The sequence below is a fragment of the Xyrauchen texanus genome, chromosome 21 (genome assembly GCF_025860055.1).
Source record: "Xyrauchen texanus isolate HMW12.3.18 chromosome 21, RBS_HiC_50CHRs, whole genome shotgun sequence".
Lineage (NCBI taxonomy): Eukaryota > Metazoa > Chordata > Actinopteri > Cypriniformes > Catostomidae > Xyrauchen > Xyrauchen texanus.
The window spans coordinates 28,446,956-28,469,978 of record NC_068296.1 but is presented as its reverse complement, the minus strand read 5'-3'; the positions used below and the strand labels follow the sequence as shown (position 1 = coordinate 28,469,978).

The 23,023-nt window shown below is 36.6% G+C and overlaps 1 protein-coding gene across 1 annotated transcript in view; it reads right to left on the bottom strand.

Moving 5' to 3' along the window:
* LOC127661693 (C-Maf-inducing protein-like) overlaps positions 1-23,023 on the bottom strand; it is a 47,671-nt gene that overhangs the window by 5,755 nt on the left and 18,893 nt on the right. The window contains exons 2-18 of the mRNA XM_052152520.1: positions 21,064-21,189; positions 20,921-20,971; positions 19,622-19,783; positions 16,525-16,566; positions 16,140-16,202; positions 15,416-15,496; positions 15,217-15,320; positions 14,091-14,195; positions 12,447-12,818; positions 10,890-10,955; positions 9,512-9,538; positions 8,413-8,461; positions 8,110-8,217; positions 7,900-8,016; positions 3,332-3,472; positions 3,007-3,054; positions 2,484-2,630 (exon numbers count right to left, since the gene is read on the bottom strand). Coding sequence (XP_052008480.1) covers positions 2,484-2,630; positions 3,007-3,054; positions 3,332-3,472; positions 7,900-8,016; positions 8,110-8,217; positions 8,413-8,461; positions 9,512-9,538; positions 10,890-10,955; positions 12,447-12,818; positions 14,091-14,195; positions 15,217-15,320; positions 15,416-15,496; positions 16,140-16,202; positions 16,525-16,566; positions 19,622-19,783; positions 20,921-20,971; positions 21,064-21,189 — 1,809 coding nt within the window. The remainder of the gene's footprint in view (positions 1-2,483; positions 2,631-3,006; positions 3,055-3,331; positions 3,473-7,899; positions 8,017-8,109; positions 8,218-8,412; positions 8,462-9,511; positions 9,539-10,889; positions 10,956-12,446; positions 12,819-14,090; positions 14,196-15,216; positions 15,321-15,415; positions 15,497-16,139; positions 16,203-16,524; positions 16,567-19,621; positions 19,784-20,920; positions 20,972-21,063; positions 21,190-23,023) is intronic.

Genomic DNA, 23,023 nt, shown 5'->3' with positions numbered 1-23,023 from the left:
TGTTGTGTAAACTGTGTTATGTGTAAATCAGATGTTTATTGTAATTGTCATACTGGTATGTTACTTAGAACTGCACCAAAGACTTTCACTCACTGTTGCACTTGTGTATATGGTTGAGTGACAAAGGGATTTGATTTGATTTGACTTTGTTCACATTGGGCATTTTGCCACAACTTTGGAGGTATGCTGGGGGTCATTGTCCATTTGGAAGACCCATTTGCAACAGAGCTTTAACTTCCTGGAAGATGTCTTGAGATGTTGCTTTAATTTATAAACATAATTTTCTTTCCTCATGATGCCATATATTTTTTGAAGTGCATCAGTCTCTCCTGCAGCAAAGCTCCCCCACAACATGATGCTGCCACCCCCATGCTTCATGGTTGGGATGGAGTTCTTCAACTTGCAATCCTCACCCTTTTTCCTTCAAACATAACAACGGTCATTATGGCCAAAGAGTTCTTATTTCATCAGACCAGAAAAATCAAAGACCAAAGATTTATGTTCCCATGTGCACTTGCAAACTGTAGTCTGGCTCTTTTTATAGCGGTTTTGGAGCAGTTGTTTCTTCCTTGCTGAGCAGCCTTTCAGGTTATGTTGATATATTACTTGTTTTACTGTGGATATAGATACTGTCCACCTGTTTCCTCCAGCATCTTCACAAGATCCTTTGCTGTTGTTCTAGGATTGATTTGCGATTTTCGCATCGAACTACGTTCAGGCAGAATACGTCGCCTTCCTGAGTGGTACGATGACTCCGTGGTGCCATGGTATTTATATATGCATACTAGTTGTACAGATAAACTGTACCTTCAGGTGTTTGGAAATTGCTTCCAAGGATTAATCAGACTAGAGAAGGTCTATTTTCTGAGGTCTTGGCTGATTTCTTTAGATTTTCCTATGATGTCAAGCAAAGAGGCAGTGAGTTTGAAGGTAGGCCTTAAAATACATCCACATATACACCTCCAATTCAGTACACCTCCTATCAGAAGCTAACTGGCTAATTGTCTAAAGGCTTGACAATTTTCTGGAATTTTCCAAGCTGCTTAAAGGCACAGTTAACTTGATGTATGTAAACTTCTGACCCACTAAAACTGTAATATAGTCAATTAAAAGTGAAACAATCTGTCTGTAAATAATTGCTGGAAAATTTCTCTCATCACGCAGTAGATGAGAAATCAGTCCTAAATGATTTGCCAAAACAATCGTTCAGTAATTGCTGTATTTGCATGTGTAATTAGTTCTTATGTACAATTATTAGATTTTATTTTGTCTGGCAACTTTTTTGTCCACTAGGATACATCATTTTTGTAATGCTATAACTTTTGATTGCTTTGCATGTATACTCGTGTGCAGGTGACATGACTGGCAACAAAACAAAAGCTTTTTCGGAGCTACCTTATTTATACCCTGAGATATATAATAAAAATCAAATCAGAAATATTTAGAAAAAAAAATCTGTAATTTTTTTTTTTTTTTGTAATTTCCTTGGCTGAGAGTATCATATATGTATCATATATCATCATATCATATGTATCATATATCATATCACATGTATCATATATCATATTATATGTATCATATATCATATCATATGTATCATATATCATATGATCATATCATATGTATCATATATCATATCACATATGTAACATAATCATTCAAACTTTTTAAAAGTTTGACCCTCGTTTTTATTAGTCGAGTCATAAGTCTTTAATTTTGGGTATGCCACTGAAACAGGAAATCTTTAAAAACACCTTTAGAGCTTAAAGGGTTAAGCCACTGAAGCCTTATGGACTAACTTTAATGCTGCCTTTATGTGCTTTTGGAGTTAAAAATTTCTGGTCACCATTCTGTTGCATTGTGCATATATCTATATTATTCTTACTACAGTTTTAATGTCACTGCTACTACATTGCACATATGTTGGTCATACACTGTTCATATTACATAGCCATATTTATTGTGCTCTTATAACACTGCAATATATCTCTTGTCCTGCCTTTGCACCACCTGTCTACACTTGAATATCACATTGCACCTTTCTGATTTTTTGCACTTCTGGTTGGATGCAAACTGCATTTTGTTGTCTTTGTACTTGTACTATGCACAATGACAATAAAGTTGAATCTAATCTAATTGTGGGGACCTACATTCCTCTAAAAATCTTCAGCAAAAGAAAGTCATAAACATTTGGAATGACATGAGGGTGAGTAAATGATGAGAGAATTTTCATTTCTGGGTGAACTATCCCTTTAAGAACAAGATATCTAGAAATGCCTATATTTAGCAAGAACATTAAATAAATGTAGAGGTGCCTAAATTCACAAATGCATTGTTTGTAAGATAACATATTCCAATATTGTATTGGGATGGGGTTGACTACTTTAAAACTCTTATAGCTACTTGTTCAGGCACACACTAACAAAATAGTTGAGATTTTTATTTTTGTGGAATAGGCACAAAGAAAGAGAGAAAGTTGAGACCTGGGTGGACCACAGGTTGAGCTGTTTGAGGGATGGCAGCTTGATGAGCTGTTCAGCGCAGGCACTGGTGACATTGGTGAACGCCAAGCTGAGGTTCTCCAGGTTGCCGAAGGAACCAGAGATTAGCAAACGAGCCAAGTCAGCATCCTGGAGAAAAACAAATACACGTGTTGAAGGAAAGTCTTGTGGTACATTCCAATCCACAATACACGATGCATGGTAGTTTATTACATGGCCTGCTGGAATATATCATTCTTATTGGTCAGTCCTTGCACTCTACAGTCAGATATTTTTCAATAATGACCACTAAACTGTACAATTTAATGTTGCCTACTATAATTGCAACTGATTTACAACATAACTGTGCTAGTTTCATGTCTCTCATATCACTCTGTGGTCTCTTCTAACAAAATAAAATGAATGTCCATTTATTTATTATAGGCAATAGCTTCATAATAAGCAGGATAATGTCCAGGTTATTTTTACATAGCTAGATAGTAATTCTTTGCACAAACACACTCACTGTAGATTTTGAGGGTAGAGTGAGTCGAGTGGGTCCTCCTTTTCTTTGCTAGAGAGAGGAAAAAAAAAGACAGAGCTTTTAGTTGCTCTGCAGTTTTTAGTTCAAACACCAGGTGGCGCTTGAGTGCATTCAGCAGTGTATACGTAGGATGGCTGTAAATGGGTCACTTGTGTGTTTCTGTGACAATTGGAGCACTGCGTTAAACTAACAGGCAGAGCTTGCACTCTCATGACACAGCAATGACTGGCAGTCATATTATCGAAGTCTGTGCATGGCAATAAAAACATCTCGGGTGCTGATTCGCGAAATTGGTTCGTGCACTCACCAGTTCTTTAAGCTCCCTCTGTCTGTCACACAGTTGTTCGTACATGCGCAAGCCAACCTGGGTGCTCTCCAGAGTGGAGATGATCTGTAGCTGAGTGTCCTTGTTCTCTATGATGTTGTATTCCAGCATCAAGCACAGGATCTGCTTAGAACAAACACAGGGATGACTGCTAGAGTACAGAGTTTCTATGCATTAGGAACACACACTCTGCACAGATAATCTCGGTTCATAAACCTAGTGAGCTGTATTCGGTCTACATAGGTAATAACCTTCAAAGGCAGCATCCTAAAGGAAAAAGAGCCTCATAATTTACAGCTTTGAAACAATAATCATGGAAAACAACACATTAACAGTTACTCTCATATGCACATACAGTTGAAGTCAGAAGTTTACATACACCTTTGACAAATACATAAAAAAATCAAATTCACAATTCCTGACATTTAATCATAGAAAATATTCCCGGTCTTAGGTTAGTTAGGATCACTTCTTTATTTTAAGAATGTTAAATGTCATAAAAATAGTAGAGATAATGATTCATTTCAGATTTCATTTCTTTCATCACATTCCCAGTGTGACAGAAGTTTACATACACTTTGTTAGTATTTGGTAGCATTACCTTTAAATTGTTTGTACTGTTTGTACAGACAGAACTGCTGTAACTGAGTCAGGTTTGTAGGCCTCCTTGCTCGCACATGCTTTTTCAGTTCTGCCCACACATTTTCAATTGGATTGAGGTCAATCCTCAATTTGTGATGGCCACTCAAATACCTTGTCTTTATTGCCCTCAAGCCATTTTGCCACAACTCTGGGTCTTTGTCCATTTGGAAGACCCATTTGCGACTGAGTTTGAACTTCCTGGCTGATGATTTGAGATCAGTATATCCACATAATTTTCCTTCCTCATGCTGCCATCAGGCTTCTTCCTTGCTGAGCAACCTTTCAAGTTATTTACATTTACATTTATGCATTTGGCAGACGCTTTTATCCAAAGTGACTTATGGTGCACTTATTATAGGGACAATCCCCCCCGGAGCAACTTGGAGTTAAGTGCCTTGCTCAAGGGCCCAACAGTGGCATCTTGGTGGTGCTGGGGCTTGAACCCCGACCTTCTGGTCAGTAACCCTGAGCCTCAAACACTGAGCCACCACAAGTTATGTCAATATAGGACTCATTTTATTGTGGATATAGATTATTGTCTACCAATTTCCTCCAGCATCTTAACAAGGTCCTTTGCTGTTGTTCTGGGATTGGTTTGCAGTTTTTGCACCAAACTATGTTCATCACTTGGAGACAGAATGCATGTCCTTCCTGAGAGGTATTATGGCAGTATGGTCCCATGGTGTTTATACTTGAGTACTATTGTTTGTACAGATGAACATGGTACCTTCAAGCTTTTCGAAATTGCTCCCAAGGATGAACCAGACTTGTGGTGGTCCACAATTTTTTTTTCCTGAAGTCTTGGCTGATTTCTTTTGATTTTCCCATGATGTCAAGCAAAGTGGCACTGAGTTTGAAGGTAGGCCTTAACCCTTGTTCATCCTTGTGGACATTTTTGGCTTTTTCAGTTTTGTTTTTTTGATAACTTTGTCTGTGTTAATGCTAACTGCATAAAATTTTCCACAGGTGTGAATTTTTATTGGAATTTTAATATTTCACCCTATTTTCTTTAAAAAAATATTTTTTGCACTAGTTACACAAAATACTCCCTCTTAGCGTCGTTTTGGACAAAAATGGCACATTGAAACCAATTAAAACTGCGATTTTTAATCCCAGTGCCATTTAACTATAAAATTATGCAATCTTGTTTAACATGCTTTCATTATGTTGGCAAGGCTTCAAAATTAACATTTTAAATATTTTTTACCAGATCGTGCCATTTTTTCAGGTTTGGCATATCATCAGCTTTTGTTGTTGTTTTCTGCTGTTTTTGGCTTATGCATATTATAGAGCCAATTAGATACATTATGAATATATAATTGTGTGAGTGTGTTGGTATGGATTTCAGAGTGTGGTTTGTATGTGTCTGAGGCTCTAATAATAAAAATAAAAAAAATTCAGTTTAGCATTTATTAAATTGAAAATAATTATAATTATTATATTTTTTATAAAAAACAACAGTGGCATTATGTAAACAAACCGCGTTTAAAGTGTTAAAATTCTGAAAATAAATGAATGTTTGGTAACTATGATTAGAACTGATTCTGGTTAAAATATACGTCAGTGAAAGTAGAAAAAATATTATTCTATAATATTTTTATGACACTTTTTGACATGGCCATTTTTGTCCATTATGTACCTAAGCGGTAGCTTTTTTTTAAATCTGATACTGCATAAAAAATATGAAAGCATCAAAATGAATGTTGTTGTTAATCATTGACATATCTGAGGCTCTAATAATCAAAGAAAAAAATTTCTGCTTAGCATCTATTAAATTGAAAATAATTACAATTTTTCATTTTTTCCTAAAAAAACAACAGTGGCATTATGTAAACAAACCAGCGTTTAAAGGGTTAAAATTCTAAAAAATGAATGAATGTTTGGTCATTATGATTAGAACTGATGCTGGTTAAAAAAATTATGTCAGTGAAAGTGGAAAAAAATGTAAATCTATAATATTTTTATGACAGTTTTTGGACATGGCCATTTTTGTCCATAATGAACCTATGTGTAACTTTTTTTAATTGATGCACAAGGGTTAAAATACATCCAAAGGTACACCTCCAATTCAGTAGACCTCCTATCAGAAGCTAATTGGCTAATTGCCTAAAGGTTAGACACAATTGCTGCTAAAAAGGCACAGTTAATTAGTGTATACAAACTTCTGACCACTGGAATTGTGATATAGTCAGTTAAAATTGAAACAATCTGTCTATAAAAATTGTTGGAAAAATTACTTGTGCCATGCACAAAGTAGATGTCCTAAACAAATTGCCATAACTATAGTTTGCTAATATTATATCCGTGGAGTGGTTAAAAAATTTGTTTTAATGACTTCAACCTAAGTGTATGTAAACTTCTGAATTCAACTGTGTATACATTCACAGCAGCACCATATTTGATTTTTGCTGTGAATGAAAATGAGCCTGTCTTCTGAATTTCATTGGAAAGACGTTTTTGTTTTCAATGTTTTGTTAGTGGAAAGATCCAAAAATGTTTTAAACAACAGTATAACCCATTGAAGAGACAGTAAGTCTAATCCTCACAGTCTTGTTTTCATTCCCATCAAAAATGAAAGCTAGCGCTATTGTTGATAAGGTCCATAGCACTCCTGTCGTTAAGTTCAAGAGACACGACAAGACTAACACTAATGGTCCATTGAATTCATGTTGGAATGATCGTTGAACAAACATGTCCATTTTCTTCGAGCCCCGACTATCTGAGTTGGGGGTGTGTTGATTTAAGAATCATGTCGGAAGCAAATAGTTATTGATAATAATTCAGTTTTACTTGAGGATTTTGACTGTCCAGTTTAGTTAACATGCATTTTATATTATTAAAGAAGAATAATGATAAAACTGGCCAGAAAATGAGATCCATTTAGTTGGTTAATGCAGCAACAAGCATTTGCAACCAAACTTCATTCCCTATCATTATATTTGGCCATACAAGGATTATAAAATAGATAAATAAAGCATTAATTACACACCTCATGCCTGGCTTTGCTCTATTTTGTTGAATTTGGTGCTAAAAAAAGCTTCCTGCCTTTGCTACAGTAGTAAGTGAAAAAAAGAGAAAGAAATTTGAAATTTCAAAACAGGTCTGTTCGTTCTGACTAAAATTATTTGAACACACATCACATCGTATTTACGATTTCCGACCTCGTAAGCGCGAACTTCCCAGGAGAACTTGATCGCACCATCGCTGTTGATTCTGTATGTCTGATGTTAGCATGATGCTAAACTAATGACCATATCACAAAATGCTGGGCAAGAACTGCCCACTTAGACAAGAAAAGATTGCCTGATCAAAGTGTGAAGCGTTTGTTTTTATGTGCTGTCTAGGGGTGGGCTTATCCAAAATAGTTGATACCAGCATGGAAAAACTAAATAATTGCTTAGCAGTGTACAAATAACACATAAGAATCCCCACAAATGTGTGTTAACTTTGTAATCAGAATTACTGTCTGTCCAAAATTAATACATAAAGATTATTTTCACAGACATAACTGAAAACAATGTGCAAAAGATTTGATGCTACAAACCTGGTAAATCCAATGATTAAAGTTCTTCATCAAAAGTGCTCATTGTTTCAACCCAATTCTTTGTAAACACAATTTTCACTTACAGTAATACGAGGGCATCCAAGTTTGTAGACGTTGCATAAAGCAAGTCAATCAGATTTATAACTGCAGATATTCAGCCACCTCTTGCCATTTTTGTGCACAATATGCATCAGACAGTCAGTGAATTTACACTTTGGACATGCCCCTGAAGGCTGAGCCTACCATAAACTTGCATATTTGAAAGCAGCATACTTTTGCTGCCTATTCTTTAGAAACGCCTTGAGTTAGAGTGCACCTAAGATTCCTAAAATATATTTTTTGAGCAATAGTTAGTCATTTGTACCTCCACCATGGTCTGGTTCCCCCGCAGGGCCAAGAGCATGCAGGGCCCCAGTTTATTTTCAGCCAGGGACAGAAGAAATTTCTTTGTCTTGTAGCAGGAGCCCATGAGGATGTGGACCTGTGAGGAACGAAGACATCATACCATAAAAGTAAATATAGTGGCAGGAGAGTTAAGGAAGACATCTCGTATTTCATACAAACACTTTCATACCATGCTAGCAAACAGCTCTCCGTCATCATCGCAAGCTACGCCTCCTGGACTGTAGAGTTGAAACCACCCGTCTTTTCCAGAGCGCACGCTGAGCAAACAGGAGTGGACCTGTGAGAGACACACATACATACATATATATATATATATATATATATATATATATATACACACATTCACAAATGCTGAAACAAGCTTAACAAACCATTGTTTACCAAGTCTTCTGTCGCAAAGTTAAGCAAGCATTCTATTTTATATGTCAATCAAACAACACCCTTTCTACAAACTACAGTTTGTATGTCTCACCTCTTGTCTTGGGTCCTCTGCAAACCCCTGAATAACATATTTCAGCTCTCTGTTAAAATAAATAAAACACAACAAGTCTGTTAGATAACATGAAACATGTCAGCTTAAACTAACACTATGAACTTAAAAAATGTTCTGGGTTTAAAACAAGTTAGGCGCTATCAACTAATAAGCTGCTGCCGAGTACCACAGACAATATTTGTTCATTCCCCAGTCAAAAAACAAGCATAAATCACATTCAAATTAATCCACTTATAATGGAAGTCTATGGGGCATGTTGACCAGAGTGTTTAAAAGCAGAACTGTGCAGTCGTACTTATGTTGTACCGTAGTGATTACAACAATTCTTCCATTGAAATAATTCATTATTTTATTTAAAATTGTCTAAATCACCCTTTTAGTGGTGCCAACACTATTGCAGGCAGATGATTTTCTGGTCATGTGTTACCAGTGTAATTTTCTCCAACTACATAGTCCAATTCTGGTATTCTTATGCATATAATGCAAAAGTTAAGGGTTTGCTGGCTTTACATGGTCATGACATGAGTTGAAAGATTTCATATACACTCACTGAGCACTTTATTAGGAACATAATGGTCCTAATAAAGTGCCAGATGTAGTTTTCTGCTGTTGCAGCCCATCTGCCTCAAGGTTTGATGTGTTGTGCATTCTGAGATGTTATTCTGCTCACTACAATTGTACAGAGTGGTTATCTGAGTTACCATAGACTTTTTGTCAGCTCGAACCAGTCTGGCCATTCTCCGTTGACCTCTTTCTTCAACAAGGAATTTCGAAAGAGTGTGTATTTAATGGTTTGCCTGATCTTGTCTACTTCTATTGCAAGTGCTTTATTTTATCTGCTATTTTTGCTTTATCTAAAAAACTGACGGATGAGTCAAATGTGGTATGGACATTATGCCACAAATGCTGTCAATAGGGCTTAACTTGTATTAAATCCAAAATATTCCTTTAACACTTACTCTAACTTGGGAAAATCAGATAGTAGGTCACTAATGTTTAATATAAAGCCATTTTAAGTTTCTCTTTTTAATGTTCTGTACATCCTGTATATAGTAGGGGCATTACTGATGTCACTTACTTTGTGAATTTGGCATGTGCAAGGGCCCTGAAGAAGAGAGAAGACACAGAGAAACATGTTTGAATCTGGCATATGATTTACACAATATATATCATGCATATATTACACAAGTTGCTTTCTGAGCCTGTACTGTAATGTAAGCGTTATTGCACTGACACACATGATGTTACAATTTCAGTCATTACAAGTGTCGTGTGTGTGTGTGTGTGTGTGTGTGTGTGTGTGTGTGTGTGTGTGTGTGTGTGTGTGTCTGTCTGTGCGGACTTCATAAAGTGTTTTGCATGTTTTTATTAGGAGTGCTCTGGGATGCGTCTGGCTGTTGTTAACTTTTTCTAATGAAGACTGAAAGCTCGGCATGGCGTACGAGCGCAGGTGAGCACCCCACCTGTGACAACCGCAGGGCTCTGTAGGAGATCTGTAATGATGCGGCCTGTCCTGCAGGACCAATTACAGGAGCCACAAAGGACCCGAGACACCTCTGCCAATACCCACAATCCCACTACAGAGCCCTGATGTGGCTCGACCACGTCAGTACTTTCCCTGCACACCACCCCTCCAGAGACCAACCCACCTCACGTACACACAGCCCCTGATACGAGGCTTTCTCCATGTTATGAAAGGGAACCACAGAGAATGAGAGAGAGAAAGAAAATGAAGTAGGCCAAAAAGCCACAATAACAATGGTACAATGGCAAGTGATGTGGACACTAAAAACCAGAAGTCATTTAAAATGTTTTATTGCTAAATCACTGTGCGACATAAACTAAATAAAAAAAAAAAAAGGAATTTCCACAGTGCTAAATGCTGGACTCTGTGTCCCAGCACGCACCTCTGCATGAATAAATCAACAAATAATGGCCTCGTTGTCATGTTTGTTCTCTTTAAGTAATGTCATGTTATGATAAGTGTAATGTGATTGTAAGTGTCACGTCATCGTGTTTTGTATGTGAAATGTTCAGGACTACGCATGCAGAGTTGAAAATCTTGATTTATGATACGCATGAGTCATGTTCCAAGATGTTGACTTCTTATTCTGCAAAGGTCTTTTATAGTATTTTATAGCATATTTATAGTATTATAGAGTTTATAGTATATAGTTTAGAGATGAATTATATATATATATATATATATATATATATATATATATATATATATATATATATATATATATAAATTAACTCTCTTGCTCTTATCAGTGTTGTGCCAGTGATTAACTTTCAGCAGAATAATGTGACCAGTGCTTAAGGTCTATTGTTTACTATAAACAGTTGAAATTTTAATAGATCAGCAGAGGATGACGCACAGCAACAGATTCCAAAGAAAGCCATTGTTGTAAAAGAAAGGTAAATCATGATGAGAAGGATGTGGATGCTCTTACTCTTTTGGAAAGGGAATGGGTTGAAGCAGACTGGCCAGTGCTGGTCTCCAGTCATCATAGTCTGATCTGAAAAGAGAAGAAGGCCAAGAAATTAGAGCTATAGTTGAAGAAGGAAGAGTGAGAACAGGGGGAAATAGTCATTTTGTATGTTTGGGCAATGGCTGCTGCTTAATGTGAAAGCTGAAACCTGCCAGGCCTAGTTGTGATTTGCAACCGGATGGCTAACAATAGGATCAGGTGGAGGTGGTAAAGGCTAGAATGGAACCGGGTTAATGAAGTAACAAAGTGGCTGTTATAAATATGCAGGCAGGCTTGAGTTCCCTCCAAAGTTTGCACACGGTTGAGTTTGCTCCCCCCCTCCAAAAACAATCATTTGAACACTTGTCTTATCAGTAGTGTTGGGTAGTAACTAAATTAAATAGTGGTGCTACTAACTGAAACATTTTAATTAGTGTTTTCAATTCAGCCAATTTAATGAATCAGTTTGTTCACACCATTCATTTCAAGGAATTGGTTAAAAAAATAAAAAATATTCCTTTCGTCAATTTATTTGCATGATCACTCAACAGTTTTTCCAACAGACACTGAACATAATTTTACTTCTTTCTGTAGCAAATAAATATTTTGTTGAAAACATTAAAACTAAATTAATAATACACTGTTAGAGCAGAAATCAAGTTTGATGTGGTCACCACAATTGAGATCCTTGAGAGAAAATTCTTATTGAAAATTACATTATCTGATAACTAACTAAAAGATTTAATCCCTTTAAATAGCTTTAAAGGGATAGTTCACCCAAAAATGAAAATTCTCTCATCATTTACTCACCCTCATGCCATCCCAGATGTGTATGACTTTTTCTTCAGCTGAACAAGAATTTCTCAGCTCTACAATGCAAGTGAATGGTGACCAGAACTTTGAAGGTTCACAAACCAAATATAGGTAGCATAAAAGTAATCCATATGAATCCAGTGGTTAAATCGATGTCTTTAGAAGTGATATGATAGTTGTGGGTGAGAAACAGATAAATATTTAAGTCCTTTTTACTTAAAAAAAAATAAATAAAAAAATCGATTATGAAGATATGTATTAAACCACTGAGTAGTATGGATTACTTTTAAGTTGACATTATGTTCTTTTTGAACTTTCAAATGTATGGCCAACATTCGGTTGCATTGTATGGACCTACAGAGCTGAAATATTCTTCTAGAAATCTTCGTTTGTGTTCTGCAGAAACGTCATGGAGGGAACTCAAAGTAATACACATCTGTGGATGGCTTGAGGGCGAGTAAATGATGAGATCATTTTCATTTTTGGGAGATCTATCCATTTAATATAGATTAATGCTACTTTCTGCTACTACCTTTTCAAAAGGATAACTTGATTGTTGCAAGTATGTTACATTTTGAGAACCTTTCAAAAGTTTCAAAGTAGTTTTCTTGACGATCAGAGACAATGCTAACTTGCCTTTACATGCATGAAGCTTAAACAGGACACAAACCACAACATGCCAGATTATAGTTACCACAGAGAAAGATCCAGTAATGCCACACTTACAGCATCTTGAGGATAAGCGCGAAACAGCCCAGCACTCTGTCGGCGTGGGCAGGCAGCTGAATGGACAGGGCATTGAGCGCAGGGCTGACCAGTAGACAGTCGATCAGGTTGGGCTCACTGTCACCCTCTGCAGGGGCCTTGCGAAGTGTGTTAGCGGAGTTGTTGTTCCGCTCCAGTTCCACCAGGATCTCACTGGAGTTCACGATGGAAGGTGGTGATGAGAGTGGAAGGGCTGGGGGAGGGGACAGGGTGGTGGTCAGGGGTGGCATAGGCGGCTCGGGCCGCAGCAGACGCAAGGGCATGGGGGGCTTCCTCTCACTCTGCTGTTGACAACCGTTCCGGATCTCCTTCAGACTGGGAGAGTTGTCCCGACTGACAGAGAGCGAGAGAAAGAAAGAGTTAAAAGTAGGGCTGGGTACAAATATCTATTTGAATGATCTTGATATCGATTCTTAAATCCCAAGATCAATTTTTCACTTTATGTGGCAGCCCTCTATAATGCAAGTAAATCACTCACATATGCAATCAAATATTGCACTATATGACTAAAATGTCTATGATTAACCACTGGCTGGTAAATGTTCAGATTTCACTCACCATTTGAGAAGTATTGAGTGTTGAGAGTAAAAGTTTAGTTTAACTCGTTCTATGTGTAAAAAGTCAAGATTCAAGGATCCATATGTAATTAAATAATGTCTCTTTTAATACCCTTTCTGTTCTTTACAGTTAGTTGTTGAATTAAAAAAAAAAAAAAAAACAAGAAACATTAAATTCTAAATCACACATGGATCTGCTTCAGAAACCATGCACATCATCTGGTTACATGCACTCACTGGCAATGCCAGTAGTCTTACAGAGACAGTACTGATTTAGCACATGTTCTAAATATCAATGTAAATACATGTACCATAAATATATTTGCAACATAACATATGCAATTTCAGTATATTAATTGATGGAATAAAGTTAATTTGGAAACATTTTAAAAGCTCAATTTTGACCAATTTGATGAAAAACTAATGATAAATATAATTTGTAAAATTTATATTTTCGAATTGGACCTAGAGGTGTTGCCTAGAAGGTCCCTTTATAATTAAGCTAATTAAGCATAAACTGAGAGATAATTTCTTTCATATGTTCATTAACTGTAGCTACGGAAATGTTTCAAATAGCCATTGGAGAGTGAGTGAACAGAGCAAGAAAAAGCAAGTCTGGGGAGAGAGAGCTCTGAAAAACCTTGCTCTCATTAGTTAGTGAGGATCATGGAAACATTTTGAAAATAGTTCCTTATACCTCTCAGGTGGGCTCACCATGGCCCAGAAGCTCAGAGTAATGACACAAACACGACAGCTGAGACCAAAAATGTCACATCAGTGCCATGTTTAACACACACACACACACACACACACACACACACACACACACACACACACACACACACACACACACACACACACACACACACACACACACACAACAAAAACACATGAAAAGGTAGGAAAAGTGGGCTTGAATATTTTAAGGTTATTTAAGGATCAGCACGTAGGTAAATTCGATTCAGAGAAATGTTTTCAGCTCAGGCCTCAAGGGTACATCACGTTTCATGGAGAGAAGAATATAGACTAATCAGTGAATCAGACACACCTGTTGATGAACTCTTCGTAGCAAGAGTAGATGGCAGCCAGGCACACCGCAACGAGATTGGGGAGTACCCGAGGATGAGGGCATTGTCCAGTGGGACCGTGCATGCTGTAATCATTACATGTATGAAAAGGTCAGGTTAGCAGAACTCCTATGCCCAAACACACTTAGAATGATGGAAAAAAACAACAAAGCTGTAACAGGAAGTACGTATGCAGGGCATGGTACTAAAGAGACCATTAAACTGACACAGTTAGACAGATAAAAGGATTTTACAGTTTGTGTATTTATGAACGTCTGGATTCTTTTTATAGAGTATTGAGAGACCAATAAATTGGGGCAATTTGGCCATTTAGCAATAATTGGATTCGCCTGATAACTGTGCCCCTTGTAATAAACACGCACGCGCACACACAAGCCATACTATTAATAATAATTTTTTGTTTTTAAATTTTTTCCATTCTTGAAATTTGAGTAAATATGTAAATAAGACTTCAGCAATTTTATATATCGTGGGGTTTGAAGTTTGAAGACCACTAGCAATGTTCGAAATAAACGCAACTGATTTCATTACAGTTTATTTAATCATCAACTTCAGAGAAATTTCTCTGTATTTGGTATGTTTCCTTTTGTGCAATGAAAGCATGAATAGACATAGGTATAGCTGGCATAGACTCCATAAGTTGGTGCAAAACTTAATGATACATGATATCCAGCATGTTATCCAGCATGATTTGAGAATGTTCCAAAGAGCGTCTTATGGTGCTTTAATGGAAGCAAGGACATCTAACCATTTGTACAAACACGGTCAATGTCACAGTTTGCTTACTTTTGATTAGTGACCCAGAAATAGTTCAGAATCTTAACTATTTCTCATTCATATTGCATCATATGTATTTGTTTTAATATCTCTAAATCCAAAATGTGTTTATATCCAGGTTAAAATTTTATTTTGAATGTCAGATTTTCAATGTGGTCTCAGACCTCCACTGGAAGTCTTATTTCACATCATTATCTGTTTTTGGCCATATTGGTCAAAAACTATTACAGAGTTTTACTTGTAAAGGGGAAGAGCACTTTCTCTGGTAAGTGTGGGCTGTGTGTTTGTAGAAGGGAAAACGTCACTCACCTGTGAATAAACTTCTTGACCACTTCCATCCCAGCATTGAGTTCATTCAGAGCCAAAATATACTCCTGAGTAAAGAGACGTAGTCTGGGGCATTTCCCAAAGTCCTGCAACCAGAGGAAAACATAGGAACAGTCTATAAACAATGGAGCTGTGATGTGTGAACTTGAGAGCACCTCTAGTGTAGCACACACACACTTACCATATTATGTTTGAGGATCCTCTGAACCACTGGAGTGAACACTTCAATCACCACCATCGAACGAGGACGCTCCCTACAGTGCTATGTAGAGGAACAGTAAAAACCCATATAGATGAATACATATATTAATCACATAAATCATTACTGCTAATCCCCTTAAAGAAATATGAAATTTATTTGCTAAAAGTTTTTCAATGCTGAGCTAGATTTTTACATGTACTGACAAAAATGTAAGTGGTTCTTGTCCATGCAAAACTTGCCGACACGATGCTAGGGTGTTGTGGGTGGTTGCCAGGACTTTATTATATGGTTGATAAAGTGTTCAGAGTGGTTTTTAGTGCATTGCTATGTGGCTGTCAAGACGTTGCTAGGGTATTCTGGGTGATTGCTAGGTGGTTGATTACTGGCCTAAGTCAAAACAACACACTCCAAATCTTTATGGTATTGGGGTTTCTAAGTATTGCTTAGATCTTCAATACACATTTTGGGGATTTTTTTTGGCTGTTTTGCATCCAACAGCTGTAAACTAAGTTTGATCGCTTAGAAGAGTAACATAAAATTTTTCCTCAACAAGCTGCAAAATTTAAAGTATACTTCATTTCAGTAGCATAAATAAACAACGTGCATGCCAGAGTTTCATATGTATCCTTTAACCAGTAATAGTGATGCTTGCCTTAATGGACCTATACTTCTGAAGAACAGTCAGATTTGTAGCCCCATTTACCTTGCAGAAGAATTCACATAGGTCAGGAGGAGGGTGGTTATTCTCCAGCAGGGGTGCAATGGCCTAAGGATAGATTATAACCATTATTCACCTTCCCCACAGACATGTAGAGTTTTGTTTCTTTTCATCTGCACTTTAAGGAAGCGCATAACCTTCAGAAGCTACTCCAACACAGCTGTGCATACATATCCTGTTTCTATGGTATTAAATCTACATTTTCAAGTCAATTTTATTCTAAAGTGTATTTCACTGAGCCTTAAGACACATTACGTAACTCTGCCTTTGTTAGCAATGGGGTTTCATACACACTGTGTAAAGAACATGCGTCTTCATCTTTCTAAAAGCCACTGAAAAAGAAAAGAAGAAAAAAAGCAGACCCACTCACCACAATGATGTTCTCATGATCCTGAGCACTGAGGTTGGTGTTCTGGGAAGGAAATGACACAAATTAATCGTTAAGAGCTCATTGGGCAGCAGTGCCACAACAAAGTGACTCAACAACCAACAAGTCCAGCTTTTAAAATGTTAATGTACTTCTTAGGAAACACTGCAGCATACAATCCTTGTTCAAAGGACTGTAAGAGATCTGTTTTTAGAACTTTTGAAACCTTCTGTGAGGTGAAATGCTTAGTTTAAGTGGGACTGAAAGACAAATAATAATCATAATTAGAGGTAAACCAATATATTGTTTTTAAAGATGAATCAGTGCCGATTATTTTTTTTTACTATTGGTTGTATGCAAAAATCTATGCCAATATTAGGGATGTATAAAGTACGGGTACTTTGGTATCAAGTCGATACTAAAATAAAAAAAGATGTAACAATACCAGTGTTTCTGCAATACCGGTAGTACAGAGCACAGACTCAATTCGGTCCCTGCATCTGAGTGACACACGACTGCAGACTAAATTTTTATATAGTTTAATCTCAGCATTTTGCACTTTAAAAATCACACTGGCCCATAAGACCAATGTCTTATCCGGAGGTGTGAAACTGCCGTCAAAAAACACAAAAAACTGAAAAATCTAAACATCAAAATAAAAGCTTGATGCGTATAAATGGAAGAAATCATGACAGAAAAATATTACTACCGTTACTTTCCTGTAATAATAATTATTATATTTAAGCAATATCTCTCATGCAAGAATACTGTACATATTGAATTGAAGTTTTTACCAATGTTTTCATTTATAATGTGATGATCTGTTGTGCAACATTTTATTTGACAAAAAGTAAGACCTATGCTGTGTTTTAGATTATGCTGTGAGGATCTTTACTAAAGCACTTCATTTGATAAAAATAAATGCAAATGGTATGCTGAATAATAGTCATTCTATTTTCTAATGAATTAAATTAGACACCAGTTTGATGATTAAATTGAATTAAACTTTTAAAATATAGGATGGAAAACAGAATTTTGGGGAATTTTTTCTAAAAAAACAAAAAACAAAAAAAAACTCATTTCATGGTGTCTTATTTAAATAAAAATCTTACAGCAATATTTACTTAACTGAGAAACAGTTTAAGCAAACAAGTAATTTTTTTATTTATTATTTACATGGACACATTTAACTTTGTTAAATTGGCTAAAGGAGCATGTTCAATAGCATATTTGTGGTATTGAAATTGGTATCGAGAATCGTTACATTTTACTGGTAGTGGTAACGACTACGGTACTGTAATTTTGGTATCATGTCAACCCCAGCTGACAGTTGCTGATAGATTTTATTATTTCTCTGTGGCCATCATTAGTGGATTCTACTGTTCTTTTAGAATCAGAATCAGCTTTATTGCCAAGTATGCTTACACATACAAGGAATTTGTCTTGGTGACAGGAGCTTCCAGTGTACAACAATACAAACAGCGCCAGAGGTGAAATATAAACTATCACTGACATCTCGTATTGGCAATATTCAACCATATTTTTATGCTTTCATTTGTATTTTTGTTATTTTTATCAGAATATCAAGTGTCCTAAATTGAAGCTAGGGCATGCAACAACAACAAAAAATGTTAGTATATGGAAACATGCTCATTTAGCACATAATAATAAACCTTGTTCCTCATTAAACCTAATCTGTTTAAATGGATATGTAACTGATCAAAGTCTCTATCATATCATTGTGTCCCTTTTGTGTTTTAGGCTTGTTTATAGTTAAAATGTCAGCATTATTTACAAAATTCTTTTTTTTCTGGTTATTATTGGAATTTTGGTTGAACAATAAGTTGTATCTATGATTTTATTTAATTTTTGCCTCTGTGTCTGTGCCCATCATAGTACAGAAAGACAAAACATTTATTTTTAACATTCTATAAACTATAGGCCGATTAATAATTTATTGATCTTTTCCACAACCTTAGTTATCCGTATCGATCAACCTCTAATCTTCACGCACTATATCTTATGCATCCGCTCTCTGCAAGAACTATGAAGAAAGGGAAGTGTTAATTCCGTAGGAACTGCGTACTGTTGTCATTTAAAACTTGAGGTAACACATCCTCTTTAAACAACAGCCACACAGGCAACCACAGATAACTTAGAAAACTGCACACTGCCTTTTAAAAGTGACATAACATGCACCTCAATTAATGCATGAGACTCATAACCCAAGAAGAATGCCTGACACCGCTTGAGTGCTGGGGTTTTAACTTTACACTGCACTATTTGCTGAAAAATGTCAAAAGATGTTACATTTGACAACAAAGCCTCCTTTTGGGGATGTTTAAAGGGAAAAGGGGTTCATAAAAAAATTGTTTTAATCTTTTAAAAACAAATTCTTAAAGAGTTATGGTTTGGGTTAGTGTGTAGTATATCAACTAGATTTTTACATTGTCTAAAGAAAATGTGAGTGGTGCTTGCCTGTGCAAAAGTCACCGCCATGATGCTAGGGTGTTGTGGGTGGTTGCCTATGAGTTACTATGTGGTTGCTAGTGTATTCTGGGTGGTTACCAGGATGATCCTAGGTGATAAAGTATCTATGATATTCTGGCCACAAGATATGACTCAGAACCTTCCTTGAAATACATTTATTTGTCCATGGTATTGTCCAGCAGATGAAAATCTTAAGACAGAATGCTTAGAAACATAATAGCACACCTTTCCTCAACAAGTCACACAATTTGAGGTATAATTCATGTCTGTATGCAGGGTTAGGGTCCGTTCAAATTTTTTTCATCCATAAGAATGAGAAATAGTAATAGTGATAGATTTACTTGAGAACAATACTGCCAAAATTTTGCTGCAACCACACATTTTGTCAAAACTGAGTCTAAATTCTTAGACTATGATCTGCCCTGTGACAGACGGGTTTGGCTCAACTATGCTCAGATTCAGAGAAAACAAAGTGGGATTTGGCCATTTATCTCAGTTTCTGTGTTGTTAAAACTGCATTTTGGCTTTGTTGGGCAGAATAGAAGTGTACTTAAATGTCTATGGTATGTTCCCATTTAAATAGCTAGGTAATAGTGTCTGTGTGCTGTACCTCAGCAAGCAGGGTGGAGATGATATGTAGTGGGGCCTGATGAATGGACTCGTCCTGCAGAGGTGATGTCAGGGCCATATCCACCAGAGCTCTGATCTCCTTTAGTACCACGTCCCAGCGGCTTGGGTTATTCAGAACCTTGCGGTACTTGTAGGTCTTTTTCTGCATAAGAGTCAATGGCAGATGCATAACCTAGATTACACACCTGCCTTTTACCAATGCAACCAACAGTTATGAAACAGGCACACATTTTTCTGATATAATGCAGCAGAGGTCACATATTTGATAACAGCTGTTGACCTACATTAAGATGTGAAACATCACAGTGAATTTGCACAGAAATAAGCTGTGGTGATTGGGTTCCCGATTTTATTGTAAAGTCTATAATTTTTTATTAAATGTCTTTTCCTAAGTATTTGGACAATTAAGAGACATTAATGTATGAATGTCAATAAAATATCAACCCAATTGGTATTTTAAAGAAAGATAAGCACAAGCACACTTTTCAAGCAGAATATTTCACAAAAACTACAGTAGTTTGTTAGCTTTTAAATGTGAAAATAATAGATTCACAGTTCACTATTCAAATAAAAGTTATTTTGGACACTGAATGGTTGTTGAATTTAATGAAACATTGTTAAAGTGATGACCTACTCCTGTGTGTACTTCAAGGTAACTGACTTCCTTTCCATTGCTTTGGTTTAAAGTAATTGAAAAATGGATAAGAAAAGTCAAGTTGGTAATGAGGAAAGATCTAGCATCAATTGTATTTGTATAACAAGCGACGTGAACGGTATTTACTAGTCGGAAACTCGTAATTTCAGTAATCCGATATGGTGTAAACAGACCATTAGCAATTAATTTTAATGTAACATTAATTGAAAAGTAATGCACTATATACTGTATAAAGGAATGTGAAAGTGTACATTTTTTTTTTTTAATAGTTTATAATTTTTGTATGACTTGTATGACTCTAAGAATCAGAAAGGATATTAAAAGACATTAGTAAATGAAAGAGGATTTGTGTATTTCATCTTTGATGGACACACATTATGCAAAAGATGTGTTCTGTGTTCATTTCAAGCACTTTTAAGCATGTTTAATCATATAAATACTTCCATTTCTAAAAGCTAAATTCAAGCATTTTAAATACTTCAAGGACCTTTTGTGAACCCTGATTAAGTGTCCACATATATGTATGAACAGTACTATAAAATTACACTCTTTTTAAAAGCATGAAAATGCCATTAGAATAATGCTTTTTACAAGTGTAGACTTCCTAAATATGTGTGACCTTACCTTCCACTGTATAGAGTGAAACCACTGGTCCCGCAGATAGCTGTTAGCAGCCTGTGAGTGCACACAAACATTCGCAAAATGAGTCAGACCGAGAAGATAACTGCAGCGTGAGCATAGAGAAACTGTGAGGGGGCTGGTGATACCTGCAGGAGGACTGTCCCTCCAGGAAAGCTTAACTGGACACAGTATTTAGGGGCATTGTCCCAGGAAAACAGCTGCAGGTCTTCTATAGTGCTGTAAGACAGAGGGGCCTCCATGTATCCAGTGGGCTACAGAGACAGGAAGAGGCATGTTCACATTTGCAATAAACATACCAAAGCATCACTGAAAATGCTGTGAAACGGATTTCTAGAAATTTTATCTTGCATCTTTTTATATTAAGTTCACACAGAAATTTTATAAAAAAATCTGTCATCATTTACTCACTCTTTGGTCATTTAAAACCTGTATGATATTCCTTCTTCTGTGGAACCATAAAGGAGAAGTTTTGACTAACACTGGTCTTTCACTTACAAGAAGCACCATAAAAGCACAAAAAAAATTTAGTTCATACAATTTATGTGTTATATTCCAAGTCTTCTGAAGCCATTCAATAGTTTGGTGTGAGAAACAAACCAAAATTTAAGTTGTTATTCACTGATAATCTTGCCCTCCGCCGTAGCTCTCAAAGTCCATTTGCTTTTCCACATATTTTACTTTTCTGCACTTGGTGTCACGCTTGGTTAAATAACTCACAAGATGATATGTTGTTTGGTTTCATTGATATATATGGCTTCAGATGACTTGGAATACAGCAAGTTGTATAGCCTATTTGCCGCATATTGTGTTTCTTTTTTTTTTTTTTTTACTGTTCGCTGGTAACTGTGTGCTTTCCATGTATGGGAAAGAGAAGTGTGAGCATTCTTTACAATTTCTCCTTTTGTGTTCTACAGAAGAAAATCATTAATACTTGAATCAGTGATGACAGAATTTTCATTGTTGGTGAACTAAAAACAAATATGTTCTCAGATCTAAATCAAGGGGAATAGAGAAGTTCCTCTATGGATTACAAATACACTCTTCATACACCCGGTTCATCATATGGGCCATTTACAGAGTATTTAAGGACAAGGTTCACCTTTACTTCTCACTGATCTTCAAATGACTATGGGAGCTTCTTCATTTTCATTATTTGTCACACAGCCTGTTGTGGCTCATTTCTGAGTTCCACTCCTGACTGTGGTGCTGGTGGTCACATGACCTCAAATGTCAACAGGCTGTTCACTGCGGCTGCTACTTTATTAGCCACCCTCCCTCCCCTGCAGCCCGGCAACAGGCTCTTCCATTATTAGAGCTGCCCTCCCTCCGTCCGCATTTGCACAAACAGGCTATTGCTTTATTTTTGCTGCTCTCCCTCTAGACTCAAACCAAACCACAGTTCCTGTATTTGTGTCAAGCCACCCAGTTCAGCAGAGCAAACAAGCAGTTCCTTTCTTTAACTCATTCTCTCTGCACCTCTTGCTCTCTCAAACAAACACACAATATCTCCCTTCTTTCTGTGACAGAATAAACCAGGCCTGTCTTATATTTACATCCCCCACTCTTAGGTGATAGACCAACTGGCTGTTCTCCACACATCCCTTCCCCCATCCACTGTAGATTTGAGATGCATGGCTTCTCTTTAAAATGACTTCATTTTAAAGAGACTGTGCGATAAGTATCTTTTTAATGATATCTCATTTTAAAAGTAATTAATAACGTGTGCTATTTGCATTCGCTTGCAGGCTTTGTGTACAATGGAGCACGTGCCACACGTGCAGCAAAACAAGGGGCCCAAGATGGCAGGATCCCAGATAAATGGCTGAGGTCTACACTTGTTTCTCTTAAAGGGATAGTTTACCCAAAACAGAGAAAATTTGAAGACTGTCAATGCTGCTCTATCAAATACAATGAAAGTGAATGGTGACAGAGGCTAACATTTCCTTTTGTATTCCACGGAAGAAAGTCATGCTGGTTTGAAGCATGAGGGTGAGTAAATAATGACAGGGTAAATATGTCACCACAAGGGTTTACATAAAGAATGTCTTCAAAGGTTGTCATAACTACGATATCCTGTTTGACGAT